The 22,896-nt window shown below is 38.3% G+C and overlaps 1 protein-coding gene and 1 pseudogene across 5 annotated transcripts in view; one reads left to right on the top strand and one right to left on the bottom strand.

Annotated features, from left to right (window-relative positions):
* Window positions 1–22,896, top strand: part of NDEL1 (nudE neurodevelopment protein 1 like 1) — a 50,834-nt gene that overhangs the window by 19,811 nt on the left and 8,127 nt on the right. For all 5 annotated transcript variants that reach the window (XM_090291067.1, XM_090291064.1, XM_090291066.1 and 2 more), the window contains exons 2-7: window positions 10,409–10,506; window positions 11,902–12,055; window positions 13,220–13,368; window positions 14,989–15,125; window positions 17,421–17,594; window positions 20,753–20,844. In XM_090291067.1, coding sequence (XP_090147193.1) covers window positions 10,421–10,506; window positions 11,902–12,055; window positions 13,220–13,368; window positions 14,989–15,125; window positions 17,421–17,594; window positions 20,753–20,844 — 792 coding nt within the window. In that variant the 5' untranslated portion in view covers window positions 10,409–10,420. The remainder of the gene's footprint in view (window positions 1–10,408; window positions 10,507–11,901; window positions 12,056–13,219; window positions 13,369–14,988; window positions 15,126–17,420; window positions 17,595–20,752; window positions 20,845–22,896) is intronic.
* LOC149997607 (bifunctional methylenetetrahydrofolate dehydrogenase/cyclohydrolase, mitochondrial pseudogene) lies at window positions 1,753–4,834 on the bottom strand (annotated as a pseudogene).

Genomic DNA, 22,896 nt, shown 5'->3' with positions numbered 1-22,896 from the left:
TTGAATATCTATAGCTGTAGCAAACTTGTCATTTGTAAAAAATTCAATTTTTGGAAAGGGTAAATCTAGTGAATAAAATTGGAGTGATAAAGCTGGGTAGTACCGATTAAGGAAGCAATAAAAATGAAGATGAGGTGGGACCACAGAGAACTTTTTTGTTTAGTTTTTTAATTTTTATTATTTTTGAAATATTTATTTATTGTAGAGAGAGGGGAAGGGAGGGAGAAGGAGAAGGAGAGAAACATTGATGTGTGAGAGAAGCATCGATCAGTTGCCTCTTTTATGTGCCCCAACTGGGGACCAGGCCCGTAACCTAGGCATGTGCCCTGACGGGGAATTGAACCAGTGACCCTTTGCTTTGTGGCACAACACCAACCAACTGAGCCACCCTGGCCAGGGCTAGATTTTTTTAATTAAAAAAAATTTTTTTAAATATTTTTATCAGAGGACATGCTTATTGATTTGAGAGAGAGGGAGAGGAAGGGAGAGAGGGGAAGAGAAACACCGATGCGATCAGTTGCCTCTAGTATGCCCCCAGACCAGGGACTGAACCTGTAACCTAGGCATGTGTCCTGACCAGAATTGAACCTGCAATCTTCCAGTTTATAGGACGATACTCCAACTGGCTGAGCTATGCTATCCAGGGTTGTTTAGTTTTTAATCTGGTTCTTCAAGACTATTCCAAAAAAAGGTCTTAGAAGTGTTTTCAGTAATGGTGGTATTGCTGGCATATGCATATTAGTTACGGAAGTGATTAATTTTAAGGGATCATTTGTATGTTATAAATTCTGAAACATTTCTTTTCCAGTCAGAAGTGTATCCTTTAATCAGAAAGTCTGATTAAATATAATATGAACTCAAGCTCTCAACAACCTGTTGGAGAAAGCCAACAAGTGTATCAGAGAAAAGCCGGCAGCTGCTGAGTTCTTTCGTGGAAAAGTAAATTGCATTTTTATAAAAGTTGCCCAAGTTTTGGTTTTCAAAACTAGGTTTCAGGATTTACCAGAGAACAATACAGACCCCCAATAGTACAACCATTTAACGATGAAGTTTAAGGATATAGGGGAAACCAAATAACCAAATATGACAATACACATTAATTATTTATAAAAATAAGTCAATCCAAGTGGCGATACCTCATGAGTGGTAACACTCATAAAACAAGGGCTAATAGCACATGGAACAAACCTAGACATTTCCCCAATGACTGACTAAGCAATAAAATAGCCCAGGATACTGTTAACACATAGCTTTTCTTCGAGTTGTCAGTTGATACGTATAAAATTAGGGTAAATTGTTTCTATTCAGTTACCATCATTTCTTCCTTTTAACCTTTTCTGTAATTTTCTCTAGCAAACTTTTCTCTTTGGTTTGACCAGTTGAACTAAAAAGGTTGGAACCTAAAGCGAGTATCAGCTCTTATTGGAATAGCACTTGGGAAAATCCTAGAAAAGGCAAAGTGTAACTGATGTGGTCTGACAAAATTAAGCAGCCGTTTTCATTGTGACAGTGTCCCTCATGTTAATAACTAGGTTAATGGCTTCTCTTATGGCTAGATCACATGACTCAGCATGATAATGGGTGCTCTCTGCTAAGGTACTGCAGAACTGTGTGTGCAGACACCCACCATTTACGCTTTCAATGAATACAAAGCATCATTTAAAACCATGTTAAAAATACTGCATTACTATTGGCCTCTTTTGCCTCTTGAACTGGCTTGGCATACGGTTCACGACACAGAGGACACAATAGTTAATTAGCTGCTACTACAGGTTCCTTAGAATTCAGTACTTGCTGACCTTCAAGCCTCAGCACTTTTTCTGCCGCAATAATGGGATTCTTTATTAGCATCCCCACTGTTATGGGATCAACATCCCTAGGGACTGGAGTGATGTAACCGGCTTTTTTCTAGACTCCTTCAAAATCCACCTCTCCGACCAACTTGAATTTAGCAGTGATGGGATCTTGAATTTTTATTTATTCTCATATCAACAATGGCTGCTTCTTCCTTGATCATATACGAGTATTCTGTGATCAGATTTGGAATGCCTGCAGTGGAGACCACAGTATCTGCAAGAATTGTATGTTTCTTCAGCACCTGCTCTTTGGGAGTGTATTGTATCAATATACTGTCACAGTGACATCACCTTCAGGACATTCGTGTGCCCCATTTGTGTGTAGTAACATTGCAATGGGCATTCCAACATTTTTTGACCTTCCAGCTACAACTGCATTCTTACCTAGGGTTGGAATGGTAGTTTGCTTAATTATTTCCTTATATCCCATGGGGTAGCTGGTAACATGGAATACTGGGCCAAACACATTAACTCTACCTTAGTTACATGAAAGCTAACAGCATCCTTGTCTGGAGAAATAGCATTGTAGATCTTTCATCAGTGTGCTCTGGAAGAGGCAGCTGAACAGGAAGCCATCTACATTATCATCATTATTGGTTATTGATTAAATTCAACAGTTCTTTCTCTGAAATTGAAGCTGGCTCCACAGTATTCTCACTGTTGATTCCCGCATCGGCAGCAGCCCAGGTTTTGTTGAGGACGTAGGAATGACTTCCAGGATTCTCACCAAACAGAGCCACACTCAGGTGTGGCTGTTCGTTGCCTGATGCCACCCACTCTTCCACCTTCTGCCTCACTTCCTGCTTGATCTGCTTGGCAAGTTTCCTCCCTGAAATGACAACAGCTTCATTTTGAACTGCTGAGAGGTGGAAGGGACAATGGTGGAGGTGGCAGTTCTATGTTGGCTGGAGCAGCAGGGTGGCCAGTGTGGACCAAGGGAAGCAGCAGCAGGGCCCACTGATGCTGGTGCTCAGAGAGCCTGAGGCACATTTATTTTGTGGTCAGACTTGAAAGGTCCACTACTGAACTACCAGTTTTTTATAATTAATGAAGTTTGTGCTGCATTTACTATGTGCCAAGCTCTGTACTCAGTACTTTACAAATAATAACTCATTCTTCATAACAAGGCTATTTAAATTATTATCCTCATTTTACAAGTGAGAAAATGGGGCACTGAGTGGTTAAGTAACTTGTCCTAAGTCAGCTTGTGAGTGGAGGAGTCTGATTCAAACCCAGGCAGTTTGGCTTCAGGATCTGGGTTCTTAACCACTATGCTGCGGTGCTCCTACCACTCGTTAAATGTTCCCTGGTTAAATATTTTTAACTGGTTTATTCTGGAAAAAATGATGGTCACTTTAGTAAAAGGTTTTTGGCATGGTTTATAATACTGTTTGAGGGGCTAATAAGCAAGTTGTGAAAGTAGCCTGTTAATTAGAAAAATTGTCAACATTCAATCCATGTAAGATTCATCAAGAAAATAGAGAAGCATGTGTGGAAAGAAAACAAACAGTAAAATAATTTTGCTACAATATCACTGAACTAAGTAGTTAACAGTTAAGTAGAATACAAGAAAATGGAACTAGATTCTCAGGAACTTCCACATGAAAGGCTATTTAAAATCTAAGTCACCAGGGGACACTGATGGAAAAACTGGTAGTTGTATTAAGAATATGGCCCTGTTCAAGAATCAAAAGTCAGGGACAAATGGATACTTTATAGTGCACCCAGAGGTGTGAACAGTGAGATTCCTCAGGGAACAATACTTCGGTAAACTCTTTTCAGAGTAATAACTGCTAGCAGATTTTCTGCTGCTGTAATAATGGGTCAATAACAACAAAAATCAGCCTCACATAGAGAAGTTTCAAAATGGGCTTGAGAATAACATATATAGATAAAAACAACCCAAACCTTATTTGTAGAAGCATTGATCCCGTATTAAAATACATTCAAATAAATGTTAAATGCCAAGGAAAGCATCTTATAGTCATTATGATCTTCCATAAGGACCCTGGCCCAGGGACCACACAGTCACTGATAGTAACAGAAGAGGTACTGAAAACGTAAAAGAAAAAGTACCCTACCCATGAATTAAATAGTGAAATATTGAAGTATCACCACTCAACTCCAGAAAGGTATATATGTAATTTAGAGCAGATCCAAACATGGCCATGAAAATATTTAAGGGCCCGAGATGGCTGCTAAGTGAATATAAGCTAAAAGACAAATACTCATTTGAGAAGATGAAGGCTGAGAGTATTATCACCAAAGTCTACAAAATCAGAAAGGGCATAAAAAAGGAATACAAACTTTTCAAAAAATTCAGGACCCTTACAAGGCAACAACACACGAAATATATTTTAAATTTAAACCAAAAATGGGAAATTCACTGATGGCTATAAAATTATGGAACTTATCTCAATTGCATACAATAATATAAAATCAGTAAATTAAAAAATTTTGACTTGAAATATTTAATTAAAAAATGTTTTCTATAACTGTTGGCTGCTTGGGGTGCTCTATTCATGAATGAAACATGGTTGGCTCAAGATAGTTTTGTTTACTTGTAGCATGTTTAGACCCTGGTTCATGCCCAAAGCTCTGTCTCCCTGAAGGGGGGCTTAGCCATTGCTTATATAGACTGTTTGGTCAATTACATGTTGATTTCTTCTTTGCACTTACCTGGTTGGGTTCCCGTCAATTTTATCCTGGTGCTGCATCTGCAAAATACATTACATTTTAACATTTAACAGGAAATAACATTTAGTAATAACATTTAGAACTGCTCAGACCTCATGACTCTTGTCCTATTTTAACATAAGGGCCAGGGCTTGCACTGCTTTCTGGTTTCTCTGGAGTTCCTGCTGCTTTTTTTCTTAGTGACACAGAGTGATGTGCTTTCATCACAACCTCAGCTTTATCTGGTTCCCAGTCGTGCTCTCTGTTATGTGGGATTCTTCATTTTTCCTGAAGCCATCCATCCGGCCGAGAAACTCTCTGGGTCTGATGAACTAAGGCTTCAACATGGGACCTTTCTTATTCGCAGTCCTGGGCTGGAGCTTAATTTCCTGTATTCTTTGCTGTCCAAGTCTTGGTTTTCTCTCTTCTATTGTAACTGTCCAGTAGTGTGTTGGAGGTATCCCTCCTGTGTTCTCCTATGAGGAAAAAGTTTTCTCATTTCCTGAATTATCTGTTTCCTCTAAGTTCAGTAGGTCTTATTCACGCCACTGGGTTTTCTCATGTGTCTAGTGGTTCTTGGTTGTCCATTCATATTTAGGACTGAAGATCTGGACAGTGTTTATTTTAGGTAGCAAGTATGCAGTGGTATCTCCAAGGCTCTCCAACAAGTCTCATCAGCTCCCTGTTCTTTGATGTGGAGCCTATACTGAGCTTTATAAGTGACTGTGATGTGGCTTGGAATGCATCAGACTAGTAATTTTGTCTAGCTGAGAATGATAGGTTTTATAATCCTGATTTCATACACGTTGGTACATTATGAGGTAGAAATAAACTAGCCACAAATTTTTTTGCTTACTTTGCCCTGAAATAGGAATTTAGATGTTAATAAAGTAAAGTGGTACTTTAAAAGTAAAGAGGGAATAATAAAAGATTATAAGTCAGTTCAAATATTTGTTGGATTTCTGGTGTGTTCCCTGTTTCTGGTGATGCAGAAGGTGTTTATAACTAAGAACACAGGTCCTGCCCTCAAGGAACTGGCTGGAGATGTCACTGAACAAACGGAGGTGTGGCTGCCTGCCACAACAAAGGCCAGACTTGTGAGGCAGGAGCTGGTGCACAAGGAAGGGGGTTTTCTGTTCAGGTGCCCAGCGACTTGGGAGCGTGGTGGACTCCCATCTCAAAGACCATCTGCCCTTCTTCCTTTTTTAAATCCTCACCTGAGGACATCTTTTCATTGCGTTTACAGACAGAGGAAGGGGCAAAGAGACAGAGAGACAGAGAAACCGATGTGAGAGAGCATCAGTTGGCTGCCTCCTGTGTGTGCCCCATCTGGGATGGCACCCGCAACCTTTCAGTGTATGGGACGGAGCTCCAACCAACTGGGCCACGCTGGCCAAGCCACACTGGCTGGGCAACCATCTCCTAGTCTTGCTTAAGTTGGCAGTTCTTATAGGGATACGGAGGGGAGCGTTTTTTTTTTTTTTTTCCTATTCAGTTGTCTTGCTAGCATTTGGGTGGCTTGGGGCTCCATCTACTCATTTTTCTAGCTTTTGGCGAGCTCATTTTAAGAACCTCCCCCTGCACCATCTTGGCCAATGGGGGAGACTCCCTAGTGCTCCCACTGACTGTCTGGTAACAGAGATTTAATCTTTCATTTTTTAAAATATGTTTTTTGTTTAAGATAAACTTTGCTTCTTTTGTCATTCTGATCTTTGTAACATTTTGGAAAACCATAATTTTTTGGCTTGTGTATCAGAAACTGAGTACTGTATTTGAACTACACATTGATACATGGTTGGCAGTGTTCAGATGGCAAGTACATTTGTCCAAATTTGAGGATGAGTGCCTATAGTTTCTTTGGGGCTGGATTCATAGATTTTAAATGTAATCAATATTTTTGGGGACATTTTGGGGAAAGACCTTGTGTAGAGCATTCAGGTAACAAAGTGATTTTGCCTCACTCCTAGATAACTTATCATGTCCTGTAATTATATCTTCATTTGGGTTGTTAATATGAAATATGTCCCTCTCCTCAAGAATACTTAGGCAGTAAATCTCAGGAGTTATTGAGACCACACAGTGATGATGTCTTTAAGTGCTTTGGATTTTGTTTTGAAATACAATTATATAGTGTTGCTGGGTTAGCCTCATTCTCATTTATACTTTACTACAAATTATTACTCTTACAAATAAGATTATTCTGTCCTGACCAGCGTAGCTCTGTGATTTGGGCATTGTCCTACAAAGCGAAAAGTTGCCAGTTGGATTCCTGGTCAGGGTACATGCCTGGCTTGTGGGCCAGGTCCCAGTTAGAGGAATGTGAGAGGCAACTAATTGATGTTTCTCTCTCTCTCTTTCTCTCTCTCTTCCCGTCTCTCTAAAATAAAAATAAATACATTCTTAAAAAAAAAAAAGATTATTCCTACATCTGAGAAAATAGAATGGGAATTGAGAACCTTGATGAAAGAATAGGATTATAAAAATAATCAAGTGTTATTTACTAATCAGAAACATACATTTTTTTCCCTCCATGCCCTAACCATGCCCACACCCCCAGCTGTTAGCCTGCTTTCTATGAGTCTGTCTTTATTTTGCTTGTTAGTTAAGTTTGAATGTTCAGTAAATTCCACATTTGAGTGAAATCATATGGTATTTGTCTGTCTGACTGGTTTATTTCACTTAACAAAATGTTTTCTAGGTCTACCCATGCTGTCACAAAGGGTAAAATTTTCCTCTTTTTTATGGCTGAGTAGTATTCCATTGCCCTGGCTGGTTTAGCTCAGTGGATTGAGCGTCGGCCTGCGAGCTAAGTGTCGCTGGTTCGATCTTCCAGTCAGGGTACATCAGAGAAGGAAAACTCTGACTCCAAAAAACCTCCGCTGCCTTGCGGCATACCTCTTCAGGGGAAAGGCTAAGGGAGTAAACCCCGACAGAAAATCCGGAGCCGGAGTCCCTAAGGCGGTTTGACGTTGTAGTCAACACCGGCAACTCCTGCGGCGCACCTGAACCCAAGCTGTATTGACTCCGTCTTTCCCTTGGACCCTTCAGCTGCGAAGAGAGGGGGGGTCTGCTGCATGGGCAACAGCAGACCCTCCATATTACCCTGCCCAGGCTCTGTAGCTTCAGCGTCATCGCAAGATGTCGATTCAACACGGGAGGAGACAGATACTACCATGTCACTCCCGAGTCGGACTGCACAGCCATTCTTGGCGGTGCAGATAGACTCTTAAGAAGCTACACCATCGTCTCTCGAGACGGACGGCTGCTGACGAGTATTCCATTGTGTAAATGTCCCATAGCTGTTTTATCTACTCATCTACTGATGGACCCTTGGGCTGCTTCCATATCTTGGCGATGGTAAATAATGCTGCAGTGAACATAGGGGTGCTTATGTTCTTTCGAATTAGTGTTTCAGGTTTCTTTGGATAGATTCCCAGCAGTGGAATCACTGGGTCATAAAGCAGTTCCATTTTTAATTTCTTGAGGTATCTCCATATTGCTTTCCTCAGTGGCTGTACCAATCTGCATTCCCACCAATAGTCTAAAAGGGTTCTCTTTCTCCACATCCTCACCAGCACTTGTTTGTTGATTTATTGATGATGGCCATTCTGACAGGTGGGAGGTGATATCTCATTGTGATTTTAATTTGCATTTCTTCTATGATTAGTGACGTTGAGCATTTTTTTCACATGTCTATTGGCATCTGTATGTCCTCTTTGGAGAAATGACAGTTCAGGTCTTTTGGCCATTTTTCAATTAGATTGTTTCTGTTTTTGGTGTTGTTTTATAAGTTCTTTATAAAAGTTACATATTAACCCCTTATTAGATGTATTGGTGAATATGTTCTCCCATTCTGTGGGTTGTCTTTTTATTTTGCTGATGGTTTCCTTTGCTCTGCAAAAAGTTTAGTTTGAAGTAGTCAGAAACATACTTGAAGAAATATTAAGTCTAGTCCAGACTCTCATTAGGTGAAAAAAGAAAAAACTTTTAAGAGATTAAGCAGTTTGCTTGAGAATATAAGGGTAGAATTGGAACTGTACAATCCAGCCGAAACAGCACTCCAATTCTGGGGTGGGGGTACATTTTAATGTGTTATCATGCTTTAAGGGTATCTTCAAGAGTAGCATAATACAGAAGAAAAATGTGCCAGTATAGGGGTAATTAGAATAGAGGAGGGTGCATTTGGTGCACTAAATATTTATTCAGTACTTACTAATGTTTGATACATGGTAGGTGCTCATTAAACATTTGCAAGCATTCTGTATTTTCTGTAAGCAAGGTGTTATGTTTGGTGCCATTAAGCGATGCAGAGTATGGAGAGGATCCATCTTTTTTCAAAGGGCTCTTAGACTGATTGGTAAATAAAATAATGGGAAGATTGACTAGCAGATGTCAAAAGTAATACTAGATGGTGTGGTTAGGAGAGACTTGACTAAAACAGAAAACATTGCAGTAGGCCACAAAGGGGTGAAACTAAGTGTATAGAGCTACATGTTAATTTGATTCACCTGGAAATCGCTGTGTACTTCTTTGGTGGATACCTACCCTGCAGTTGAAGTTCTGTGTTTGTTCTTGTCTGTGACTTTTTGCTAAACCTTCATGAGTGGGATTCTACAACTCCAGCTTTTTATTAATTGACTTTTAAAGCTGGTCTTGAATTGTTGCTGCCTGGTATGGATTAGATTGAGTCAATTTTGATTTAGTTTAGTAAGTATTTTTAAGTATCTGCTAATGTCAAATGGTGTACTGGGGTAGAAATAAGTAAAAATAATACACAGCCTAATAAGGGGTATAGAAGTATAAGCTGTGTGGTAACTATAGTCATGAAAGCAGGTATGGCTGTAGAGGTAGCCAAGAATGTGGGAGATTTTAGTGCTATCTGAGTGAGGGTGGGGGAAAGGCTTTCTGGAAGAGACGACAGTTAGGTTTAAAAGTATAATAAGGCACTTTCCCACATATACAAGGAAGGGAGAGCCATTCCAGGTAGAGGAAACATCCAGAAGTGAAGCAGGTGGTGTGTTAAAGCAATTTGAACACTGTTGCTGGAACATAAATTGGGATGTTTGGGGAGGGGTTAGACTCCTACAGAACTTTGCTTCTTGAAGTTAGGCATGAATCTAAAGGGCGCTCAGTGTCTTTGGTATTCCATTTGTCCTTGACAGTCATTTGGGAGTTATAGGTAGTCAGTCCAAACGCGAGGTTAATTGAATAGGTATTTTTTTCTCCCCTCTCTTAATTTCTTGGGAGAAGAACTGAGATGAAAGAACACTGAAGTGGGAGGATTAGTGGATTTAATGGCAGAAGCTTTGAACTTAAAAGGTAATCAACAGGAAGGTTTTAGAAATGTAATAATAGTAAATTATTGGGAATGTGGTACCTGATCTCCCAGTATGATCACCTGGCATGAAGTGTTTCATGCAGGTTTTTTAAAGCAATTATACAAAAGAGAAGGGCATGAAGTAGCATCAGCTCTGACAATGAGATTGTTTCTGTCACCTGAGTCCCGGAAGAGCAGTGGGCTTTAATCCCACGGCTGGAGTCCTGTGTGCAGGATGATTCTGTAGGGCCAGTTCAGGGGATCCTAGGGCTGTGACCCAGAGGACTCTGTACCAGAGAACTTCGTTGATCTCCTCTCCTATCATGAGCTGGTCCACAATGTTGGTGGTCCTCAAGAGTGGGGAGTGAAGTGATCTATGTGCCTGGGTTACAATAAAGAGTTAACCACTCTTAAAAATCTTTTAACCATTCTTAGGATTTTTCATGTTTATTTATCTCCCTCCAAAATGCTGCAGACTTGGTGTTATCCCAGACTTCATACTTTTACTTAGATTTCCATGTTCTCTATTTATTTATATGTTTTCTTTAATATTTCACAGGCTTTCTTGATCATGGATGGTGAAGATATACCAAATTTTTCAAGTTTAAAGGAGGAAACTGCTTATTGGAAGGAATTGTCCTTAAAGTATAAGCAAAGGTAATGTTGAAAAACAACCTAAAACAATAGAGGAGGGCATTTGGAATACACCATCTCTAGCATGTACATTTTTTTTTTTTTTTTTTTTTTTTTTGTATCCCAGGCAGGCGCTCAATCCACTTGGCCATGCTCACCTGTTGTGCTTTTTTTTTTTTTTTTAAATATAAAGCTAAAATTAGAGTTTCAGATTTATTTAGGAGTGGGATTCTAGAAATAGTCATAACATTGCTTGTATTTAAATAGTACAAAAATGCTGTAAATCCTATGTTACTCAAATTATTAAAAATAGTAAAAAAAAATTCATGTCATTTGTGATTATTTTTCTGGTTGTTTACCTCCTTTTTATGTTTATTACTCTCATTGGCCATCCTTGGTCTGCTGTGTGTGCGCCCCAGTCTGCCTCATCATTTTGATCTTTTGGAGATTCTGATAGGCTGCCTGGGGCTTCACACAGCAGACCTGAGTTCTCTGCAGGCAAGCGTCTGGAGCCCAAAAAGTTTTCAGGAAGAAGAGAAGAGCATTTTGTAAAATCGCAATTATTTTAATTATTTGGGAGAACTTTTACATAATTTTTTGAGCACTTGTCTTCAATTTCTTTTTAAAATGGAAATTTTCAAAAATATATATACATTTTTCTACTTTGGGTAAAGAAGTTTTCTAAGCCTTGTCACCCCTTTACTGTCATTTCATCGTTATTGCTGAAGCCAGTTACATTGTGCCAGTGGCTATAAAAGCTGTCTGTGCTAAGGGTTCTTAATCTTTTTTGTGCCCTAGACACCTTAATAGACTGGGGAAGCCGAGACCTCTTCTCAGAATAATGTCTTGCCCTGGCTGGTGTGGCTCTTTGGATTGAGCGCCAGCTTGTGAACCGAAAGGTCATAGGCTCGCTTCCCGATGAGGGCACATATGCGCCTGGTGGGCAGCCAGGTCCCCGGTCGGGGGCGCGTGAGAGGCACATCCATGTTTCCCTCTCTTTCTCCCTCCTTTCCCCTCTCTTTAAAAGTAAATAAAACAAAGAATAATGTCTTTAAATGCATAAAATTAACTACTAGAATTACAAAGGAAACCAATTATATTGAGAAACTCAATTATATCGAAAAACGTACCCAAATATTGAACTTATTTGTGGTACAGTAATGTTTGCTTTTTTATTAATACATTAAATAGGGAACTAGCGGTGAGTGTATAAAATGTAAATCCTTTTAAGGCCTATAACTTAATTTCAATGAGCCTCGAGTATAGGGTAAGAGATGTAAAACAGATTGTCTTTATTATTTAATATATTTTATTACAGCATAGCATTCAGGCAGAAATTCTTGAATTGATATATAATCATCTTTAAGATGGTCCTTGTGGCCTACTACAACTCATCTTTCCCACTTTGTTTTTGATTAGCTTCCAGGAAGCTCGGGATGAGCTAGTTGAATTTCAAGAAGGAAGCAGAGAATTAGAAGCAGAGTTGGAGGCACAATTAGAACAGGCTGAACAAAGAAATAGAGACTTGCAAGCTGATAACCAAAGACTGAAATGTGAAGTGGAAGCATTAAAGGTAATTGTGGCTGTAGAACCTCTGGTGTCTAATGTACTGGGTTTTATTAAAATGAGGAATGTAGCCCTAGCCACGGGGCTCAGGTGGTTGGAGCATTTGCCCTGTGCCCCAAAAGGTTGCAGGGTCCATCCCCAGTTAGGGCGCATACCTAGGTTGTGCGTTCAGTCCCAGTAGGTTGGGGGAGCAACCCACTGATGTTTTTCACATCAATATTCTCCCCCCTTCCTCCCCCTCCCTCCCTTCCTCCCTTCCTCTCTCTCTGAAGTCAATAAACATATCCTTGGGTGAGGATTTAAAAAAAACGAGAAATATGATTTTTTAAGGGGAGCTTAAGAGCAGCAGGCTACAAAAAATATAAAAAGAGGGTTAAAGTGAATTTTTGACAAACTGTTTCTTTCATGGAGCCAAAGGAAAGGTGATTTTAAAGTTTAGGAGTTCACTTGAAAACTCTTTAGCTGTCAGTGTTTTAGCTATCATGCTCCTAGCTATAATTTTGTAGTTCTTTTAATTTTCAGAAGCTGCCTGATTATTTGTTTTGGCATACTGCCTTTTTTTGTGGCACTTTAAGATTATATCTGTGTGAAATATACACATTTATTTCATTATTGTTCATAGTACCTTTAGTTTTGGAGTTTAGTTTGGATTTAAAAATTCCCTTCTAAAAAGGAATTTTCAGAAGTAAAAGGATTAGCTCTCTCTGCTGTTTCTTAACACCTGCCTTAGCCAGAGCTTAGAGATTTTTGGCGTCTGGGAGTAGGTGGGTTTGGAGAAGGCGAGGATGGGCAGGTAAGAGGAGGGAATTTGAACTTTGTCAGTTTACTTCTTTGTGCTCACACTGAGCTGCATTCAGTCTGAGAACCCAGAAGTTCCTCACCATGTCTGGGGTTTTTGAGGCAGTGGTTTTATTATTTTGCTTTTCAGAGAGAATCATTATTAGATTCTGAAAAGAGAATGGTTGGCTATTTAAATTTTGTATGAGTTTAGGCACTTGGAATGAATATGTAATTGTTTTTAAATATTGTAAAAAGGAAAAGAGGCACCATCAACTTGGGTTGTGGGTAAATTCCTTGGAGTTTTCCTCCCCTTTAACTTGGGTTGCCTCCTTTATTAAAGAAAACTATATAGTAATGATATACTTTGTTTTTTGTACACTCATGCCTTTAGGAGAAACTAGAACATCAGTATGCACAGAGCTACAAGCAAGTCTCAGTTTTAGAAGATGATTTAAGCCAGACCCGAGCCATAAAGGAGCAGCTGCACAAGTATGTGAGGGAGCTGGAGCAGGCCAACGACGACCTAGAGCGGGCAAAGAGGTGAACGGCGCGCGTTGTTTAGAGCGGCCAAAGGTGGCAGCCAGTGCTTAAAGCGTGTCTCTAGGGTCAGCCTGTTACCGAGATCTTAGTCCTAGAATGCCTGTCTGAGCTTTTCTTTCCGATTTTCTTTTTTCCCCTCCTTTCGTGTACTGTTGTTGTTCCGTTGGCTTTTCATTAAAACATGTCTTATTCATTCCTCTCTCTTCCCCTCTCTGTTCTCGGCACTGCCACACTTTTTGTAGGGCCTCACATGTTCTACCTGACTTCTGCAGTTACTTCCTAGCCAATCTGTCTTTACGTTTTTACTCCTTTTTATTATCTTCTGTTTTAATACTAATGAATTTTCTCAAAATTTTGCTTTCATTTTGATTTTGCTGAATAACTGTTGGTGGCTTGCCATTACTGTTGTCAGGCTTTCATATACCTGTAAATTAGTTGTTTCTCAACTGTTTCAAATTAATTCCTCTCACTTTATTCCTATTACTTTATAATCTGGTATTTCCTTCCATAATATTTGTGTGGATTTTAAATGCCTGACATGATGCTAGAGTTAAGGATACAAAGAGAGACTATTATTGCCCTTGGGTGTGACAGGTGTGGACATTCCTTGTGATAAATACTCAAGTAAAAAGAGTGTACAGGTTGCTCCAGGGCATAGAGCAGGGAGCAGCTAAAGTACCTGGGGGAATTGGCGAAGCAGAGCCTAGGAGAAGTAGACGTTAACCAGGGGACGGGGAGCTGTTAAGGCAGAGGCAGGAAAATGTGTGAGGTATTAATAGTTCACTTTGAAATGTATGGAGATGTGGCTGAACTAGATGAGACCGGAAGAGGGTTGAGGCAAGGCAGGGAAGAACTTGTGTACAATAATAGCCATTCTTTAGGCAGTGGGGGGCCTCTTTAAGAATTTTTTAAACAAAGGAGTAATAGCAAATTGTGATTTGAGAAGATAATACTGAGGAATTGGAATGGAGAGGAGGAGATGTAACGAAGGTTTAGGAGTACATAATCCAGGCAATGGATGGAGAATTAAGCCAGGGCAGGAGATCGAAGGAGAGCAAATGGAATTGAAAGATATTTTGACAGTTGACAGGACATGATAAAATTTGACATGGCATTTGAGAACTGATTTGATGTTACAGAATTTTACAATATATCTGTAGCACGTAGCACATAGTAGGTAGTGGGCATATAGTAGGTACATGTTAATGTTTGTTCAATAAAGGAGTAAGAGAGGTTGGTAGGCAAAAAGTAAATGAAGTGGGATTTTGGCACTTTGTGTTTTAAACAAATTCTTAGTTAATTTTTACATACTCTAAAAAACTATTGAAAATTTTTATTTATTAAAATTTTCTTGTTTAAAATCCAGGGGGGAGATATAGGTTGTACAATGCATGGCCTTCCTTTAAGGAATTTAGATGGGACTTTAAGGAAAAATGAATATATTTAATGGCCCTAAGTGACAGAGACATTAAATGCCACTGAAGTTAGAGGGAGTGAGATCATTCTCTCCCAACTGGGCCAGCCTTTCTAGGTCAGGAAATGATATGAGATAAACTGACAGTTTCCTTTCGTATTACCTATTTGCACATTTAATTCATGGATTCTAAATTTTTCTTTTAGGGCAACAATAGTTTCACTGGAAGACTTTGAACAAAGACTAAATCAGGCCATTGAACGAAATGCATTTTTAGAAAGTGAACTTGATGAAAAGGAATCTTTGTTGGTCTCTGTACAGAGGTTAAAGGATGAAGCAAGAGGTAAAATTTATAACCTAAACTAAACCTTCCTGTCCCTAAGGCAGAGTTCTAAGCTAGCTTCAGGATCAGCTTATTAAAGCTATATATTTATATATTTTGTCAGACACTATGCTAAGTACTTTTAATCTATTAATTTAATACCTGCATCATCAACTCCAGGAGGTAGGTATTATTATCCCTATTTTATAGCTCATAAAACTGAGGCACAGAGTTTGCATTTTATCCAAAGTCTTATAGCTTGTCAAACGGGATTCAAACCCTGGTTTGTTTTCCAAAGCCTTAACCACTACCACTGTGCACATACCACTGCTTGCTTAGTTTTTTCTTTTTTCTTTTCGCTTCTACCTAAATACTTTTTTTATATACATAATAACGTGTACATGTTGCTGTTTACATATTACATACAGTGTATATGTACTTTGCTTTAAAATTCTCCTTTCCTCGCTCTTTTTAAAAAAATGCATGGTAACATTCAAAATATTACAAAGAAGAAAATAAAAATCAATGCCAATCCATTTATCTTGAGAAAACGCATTAACAGTTTGGTGTGTTTCTTTCCATATATAAAATTGAGATCACATTATATATAATATATATTTTCTGTCTTAACCTTTTTTCACTCCTTAATACAGTGAATATAATCCATGCCATTAAAAATTTTTTAAAACAGGTTTTAAGAAATGTTGCATAATATTTATTATTTTATGGGATCTTCATTATTGGTGGTTAACTTTTTGCTATAAGTAATACTGTGAATAGGATTTTTGTACTTAATATTTAGGAATATTTTTGATAGTTTCTTTAGAATAAATTCTTAGAAGTGACAAATGATATAGGAGACACTGCTGAATTACTTTTTAGATAAGTTGATATGTTTACACTCCCTGTGGCAGTGATTGAATGTCCTTCTCACACTGTTAACTAGCATTGTGAATAATAAAAATGGTTTTAAAAATTATTTAAAAATCTATTTGAAAGCTGAAAGTAGCATCTCTCTCTCTTTTTAATTTGTAGTTATTTGATTACTACTTGTGAAACTTTTTGGTCCAATGTTTTAAAAGTATTTTCATGCCGCCCCACCCCCCCTTTTTTTAAAAGAACTTCATCTGAAGAACTTTCCCTAATTTATATAATATATAAAATATTCACTGTATTTTATTTATTTATTTACAACTGTGGTCAAAAACGTGTAACATAAAATTTACCATCTTAACTATTTTTAAGTATACAGTTCAGCATTGTTAACTATATTACATTGTTGTGCAACAGATCTCTAGAATTATTTTTTTATGTTGCAAAATTGAAACTATACCCATTGAGCAACAACTCCCCATTTTTACTTTTTTTCAACCACTGGCAACCACAATTCTACTTTCTGTTGCTATGAGTGTTTTAGATACCTTATATAAGTGAAATCATACAGTGTTTGTCTTTTTGTGATTGGCTTATTTCACTGAGCTTAATATCCTAAAAGTTCGTCCATGTTGTAGCATGTGTCAAAATTTCCTGTTATAAGGCTGAATAATATTCCTGTGTGTGTGTGTGTATGTATATATACATTTTTTGATCCATTTATCTGTGGATGGACACTTGGGTTGCTTCCACCTCTTGGCTATTGTGAATAATACTGCATTGAACATGGATGTGCAAATATCTCTTGGAGATCTTGTTTTGAATTCTTTTGGGTACGCCCCCAGAAGCAGGATAATTTTGTATCCCTCTTTTTTTTTTTATTTTTTATCATAAGCAAGTATTCTGTAGGTCAGTTGCATAACGAAAAGAAGACATTAATTTTGCATTGAAAATTCAACTTTGAAAGCAAGAAAAAAATTGCAACTATTCTGACTTTTCTAAAACAAAATATTTAATGACGGCAATTAATAAAAAATATTAACACATTTAAAATTATAAATATGCACTTTATTGATTTTTGTAATGATTCCCAAACTACATCATTTCAAAGTAAAAGCAAATGACTTGCTAAAGAACATTCATTTTTGTGTCATAAATGTTCACTTTAGACTCTGCTCTGTTTCCTTTTGCATGTGGGCATAGATAACTGTTTTCTTAGGTTATAACTTTTTCTTTGGTTATAGCATTTTTAAATTCTGGAAGATCATTTAGACAATAGGCTTATCATGTTTATTCCCATTAGAAATGAAAATGGTTAAATAGGAAATTCATATTTGAGAAATAGTCATTTAGGAAAAAAGTCTTTATGGCATTTTAGATGTGACTTTGCTGTATGTATTTGCTTCCTCCAGTGAGTATTACTACCTTTGTAACATTTTACAGATTTAAGACAAGAATTAGCCGTTCGGGAAAGACAACAGGAAGTAACCAGAAAATCGGCCCCCAGTTCTCCAACTCTAGACTGTGAAAAGACGGATTCTGCCGTCCAGGCCTCACTCTCGCTACCAGCTACTCCGGTTGGCAAAGGAACAGAGAACAGCTTTCCTTCACCAAAAGGTTTGTAATGTCTTTTCTTTCTGGACCTATGGTAGATGACCGCCTTAAGAAGGTTTGCTGATGAAGCAGGGGTGGCTAAGGTTTAAGCAATGATTTCAGTTTAAAAGTTGGTGAACTCCAGCACTGTGTGTAGAAGGAGGAGTCACTGTCCTGGGTCACTGAGATGCAGGAAACAATGAGAGCTGCACAAGTTGGGAGTTTTGGAAAGTTGAAGGTTTTTAAGAAAAATTTATTTTTTAATTATAGCAGTAATTTCTGTTCATGTAGAAAATTTAAAAACAAAAACACATCTGTAATCTTACTGCTTCAAGTTAACTACTCTTGACACTTTAGAGTTTTTTCTTTTGCATGCACTTATTTGTGTTTCTGCCTGTCTACTTATTACATACGTTTGGGGGTTATATTTAAATACAGTTTTCTTGCTTTTGCCTCTGAACATATATCATGGGGAGACTAGAAGCCTTTATACACGGATGTATAGAGATTTGAATCAGGTTGGCTTAGGTAGACGTGTGCATTCTAATACATGCCTCCGTAACTGTCATTTCCATCAGTGACATTCAGAGTTACTACTGAGTAGTACATAGAGAATATTCCTTTTGCCATCAGCCAATGTGTTTTTTAAATCTCGATAAGCAGGAAAACCATTTAGTGGCCACTAGATGGGCCCTTAGAATGGAACCCTGAAGCTCTCAGTTCAGATTCACTTCGTTTTTGCAGCTTGTGGATCATATTTCAGCTACTCCTACTCCTTTATACTTTTTTCTCCCCAAATGGAAGCACAGTCCTACTCCCTTTTTAACTGCAGGGTTTTTTCTTTCACAGTGATGTCAGGTTTCCTGTGTGCGCAGTCAGTGCCTGAGCTCTCTGTGTCTGAGCTGTCCATTACAGTTGCCGCTAGCACATGCAGCCATTGAAGTTTTTGCTAATTTCGTATGAATTAAAATTTAAAAATCAGTTTTTGGTTGCATTAGTCACATTTTAGGTGCTCAGTAGACCTTGAATAGGTGATTCATCCTATTTTCTCCTTGTTGGGAGATAAAATTAGATAAAGTGTGTGAAAATGCTGAATAGTCAGAAGGTGTTACTAATTCTTCTGGTACAGTGGAGTTCGCTGCTGAGGGCACAGGGCAGCTGGTATGTAGATCACAGCACTCATGGGAAGCTTTCACTGTTCATTTTCTGGAATGGTGCTTGTATGTTTGAGGCCCTCAGGATTACTAACATTTGAGAATTAACAAAGCTATGCTTTTATGCTACTAATTAGAATTATAGAGATAAGTTCTGAAAATTCTTTATTTGAGCACTAATCAGAGTAGTCAGGAGCTTAAATTGAGGTAACACCGAGAGGGAGGTGTACTTTCATAGCTCATTACAGTTTTCATGTAAGAACTCCAGGTGGGAGTGTCAGTCGGACTCAGAGCTTACCCTGGCATGGAATTAAGATAGGTCAACCCTAAGGCCGTAATACTTGTCCAAATAGACACATTTTTGGACTGGAACTGATAGCATAGACTTTTACTAACCTAAAAGCTACTGTATGCTGGGTCCCTGCAGTTTTGTGTCACATTGCACACCTGTCATAGGCTGTGCATGATTCTAGATGCCCAGAGTGTAGCGGTGAGGACAAAGTCCTTGCCTTCAGTGAGATTACATGCTAGAGGACAAGGACAGTAAACAGCAGCAGCTGCACAAGCATCTTGCGTGCTCCCTAGCATTCTCTAGAAAACATAACAAATAATAGCTAACATTTATTGAGTACCTACTCTGCTAGGTATTTTATAAGTAGGTTAACTAATTTAAACTTCAGAACGACTTTATGAGATAAGTTAATTATTAGCTTCTTTTATATACAGGTAACTTACTTAAAGGTCACACAGTTATTAAATGGCAGAGATGTATCTTAGCAGTTTCACTCAAGAACTCTTAACCATTATGCTATGTTATCTCAAAAATCAGTTGAAGAAATGTGCACAATTGAAACCTTTGCTGAGGGGCATGGAAGAAAAGTGTGAATCTATATCGTGCTCAATACCATGATTCTGAATGGGAAAACTTAATTTTTTTACAATAGCCATTCTCCCCAAATCAATAATTTTAAGTTTTCAATAAAAATCTCAGCAGAATTTTCTAAGTTGTCAAGCTGATTTTAAAGTTAGTCTGGAAGATTAAATGTGTAAGAATAACCAATAAAAGTTTGGGATAGGTTAATAATAAGAAGAGGCTTTGCCCTTCAAGATACCAGCATTTATTTTAACACTAGTAACTAAAGTAGCATCTTTCTGGTGGAGTAGATTTAATGGAACTTGAAATATATAGGGAACTCAGTATATGGTTTTAGTGCCATTTAAGATGGGATAAGTTTTTTTCATTAAGTAGTATTTGGACAATTGGCTATCTATCTGGAGGGAAAAAATGTAAATATCTTATGAGTTAAATAATCTAATTGTTAAAAGAATTTTTAGGAAACCATTAGGAGAAAATATGAGGAACATTTTTTATAATATTGAGATGAGGGAGCCAAAGGCTTCCTCCCCAAAATACAAAGTTTAAAATGTCGCACTGAGAAACACAGCGTACGTAAGGGAAAGGGTGAATGTCTATAGTGTATTGTGCCCTTGCAGATCGATTAAAGGAGAGACAACCCAGTAGAAACAAGTGCAAAGGTTAAACAGATGGTTTCCTGAGGAGATTCAAATGACTAGTTAAATAAATAAAAACTTAAACAAAATGACTATCAAATTTGGGAAAAATACATGTCTAGCATTATTGAGGACACCACCATACAAGTTGCTGATCCTGACATAACCTTTTTAGAGACCATTTTGGCAGTCAGTATGTTAAGGCGAAGAAAAGGGCATATCATATCCTCTGACCCTGCAGTTCTATTTTTAGGAATCTCTTCTTCAGAAATACTTGTCTGGATGTTTCAAGGGTGTATGTCCTTTTAGCATTATTTTAATGATGTAAACTTGTATATAATCTAAATATCCATCAATTGGAGAGCAGTTAAACATAGTTATGGTATCTCCACTTGACTCTTTATCTGTAGTTTGGAATACTCGATTGAGTGTTGACAGTGAGTGTATACTGCTTTGTAATAACAGTGAAACCCAGATTGCATGTGTAACAATCCCTTGTGTTTTATTTTTCTCCAGCTATACCAAACGGTTTTGGTACCAGTCCACTAACTCCTTCAGCTAGGATATCAGCGCTAAACATTGTGGGAGATCTCTTACGGAAAGTAGGGGTAAGCATTCAGTTATTTATCACTAGGTGTTTCAGTTGCCAAGGTATTGGATTATTTCTTAATGTGAAGTGAGGGAACAAAAAAAGACCCTTCCCGTGGAAAAGGCTGTAAAGAAGCTGAAAAGCAAAAGCAGCCAGTGGCCAGCTGAGGCTGGGCCAGATAAACACCTTCAGGGCTTGGGCTTGTGGTGTGTTTGCAGAAGGCCTCGCATGCTGAGCCCTTAAGTTTCTGCTGGGAATTCTTCCTGGTCCCCCATGGCTAGTTCTAAAAGATCATAAGTCCTCCATTTTTTCCTAAAATACTTCCTGCTGTGCATCTTATTCTTCCCTCTAACTCTGTTCTTTGTGCTGTGTCTCCCATCCTGGTTGTCCCTGACCTTCTTCTTTGTAGGCCATTAGCATGGCCCCTGGCATGACTTTCTGCTCTTTGTGGTTCTGTCTCACTGCTCCTTGGCCACCTCAGCTTCAGTGCCATCTCCTTGGCTCTGACCTGTATTCCAGAACAGTTTGGCTTTTGAAACATTAAACTTGTTTTTCTGCTTATTCAGTTTTTTACTGTTTAATACTCTTTGACCTTGTCAAGAGAGCAGTACTCTGTTTTTTTTTTTTTTTTTTAGCAATCTCTTGCTTTTACTTTGTTCCCGTTCATCTGTGATCCCACAGATTGCTTGCTTTGTTGCTGTCGATCATCATGGTGTTTTTGCCCGAGGAGGAGTCCTGCAGCCTGGATCAGTCCAGAAACTGGACTTTTCCTTTCCTTCATCTGGATCACTGGAAACAATGACACTAATACAATTGTTTGGATTTAAGCCACTATAAAGTTAACATTAGTCAGTTTCCCTTTTTATTTTCCTCAGTGACTTGAACATTTCTTTTCACTAACCTGCCCCTGAAACTTCCCACCATCCACCACCCCTTCTTCACCTACTTTTTTTGTGTGAGACACTTTTTGAAAAAAGAAGTTGCACTGTGTGAAGAAGTGGGAGGCCTGTATCTTTACAGGTCCTCTGTTTACCTTTTCTGGCTTACAGAATTATTTTTCACCATCAGATTAACTCTAAACTGCATTTTAAAGTTACTGCAAAGACACATGTGCACAAGTCATTCATATAAGTACATGGAGTAATTTTTATCGAATTTGTTGTAAGAGTTACGGTATTTGCTTCTATAACTTGAAATAATGTGTTTATTTTTATGTATTTTTGACTTACCAATTTTAAGCAAAATGATGAGGACTTTTAACTCATATCCTTTCAATTTTTTATTTTTTGTTCTCGTTAAGCTTTTTTGGTAATTTTAAATATAAAACATCTGTTTTATATTTATTAGATTATATCTCAGTTCCTTATTGTGTGTCTCTTTGTACCTTCTTGAACTCCTCATTGGTTGGTTCTGAAGACTGAGAATTAGTCAGTAGCATCTGTGATGTTATGCCCATGTCTGTATTACTCCATAATCATAGAGGAGGAGCTGGCCTCTTGCATCATTTTATATGTGTTGTTCAGCAGAGGGTTCAGCGTCTTGTTCTTTATAATTTACTCAAAATCATAACAGGTTTTTTTGTCATTGCGTCAGAGCTGACTTCTATGCCTTTTTCTCTTTTTTCCCAGTGTTTCGATTTTTTTTGTGGCTAGACGAAATAAACTCTTTGCAGTATCTCGTACCTTCCAGCTTCTTAGTCACACTCCGCTGAAAACTCCGATAGGCTTGTAGGGCTGCTGTGCCACTGCCACCTTTGAATTTCTCTTCATTGTGCATGCCTGGATTGGTCTGCCTGTTCCTGGGCCCTGGTTGTCTTTCTTTGTTCTTGTTTACTTTGCTTTAGTACCATAAGTAAACTATTCAGAAATGGTGCTTGAAAGTTGAACTTGAAGTCCTTGCATGGTTTACCTGTGTAGCTGACACTCTGTCCTTAAGATGTCATCAAAACTTGAGTCTGACTATTTCCTTTTCTGCCCCTCTGCACTGCTTTGTCCACTGACTAGAACTGCTTGGACGCCTCATCCCTAGTTTTGCATCATCTTCCACTGAGGAATCAAGGCCATCTGATTGG

This window comes from Furipterus horrens, unplaced genomic scaffold, assembly GCF_987537825.1.
Source record: "Furipterus horrens unplaced genomic scaffold, mFurHor1.1.pri manual_scaffold_11, whole genome shotgun sequence".
Taxonomy (NCBI): Eukaryota; Metazoa; Chordata; class Mammalia; order Chiroptera; family Furipteridae; genus Furipterus; species Furipterus horrens.
The sequence above is the reverse complement of the archived record's forward strand: the minus strand, read 5'-3'. Positions and strand labels throughout refer to the sequence as shown.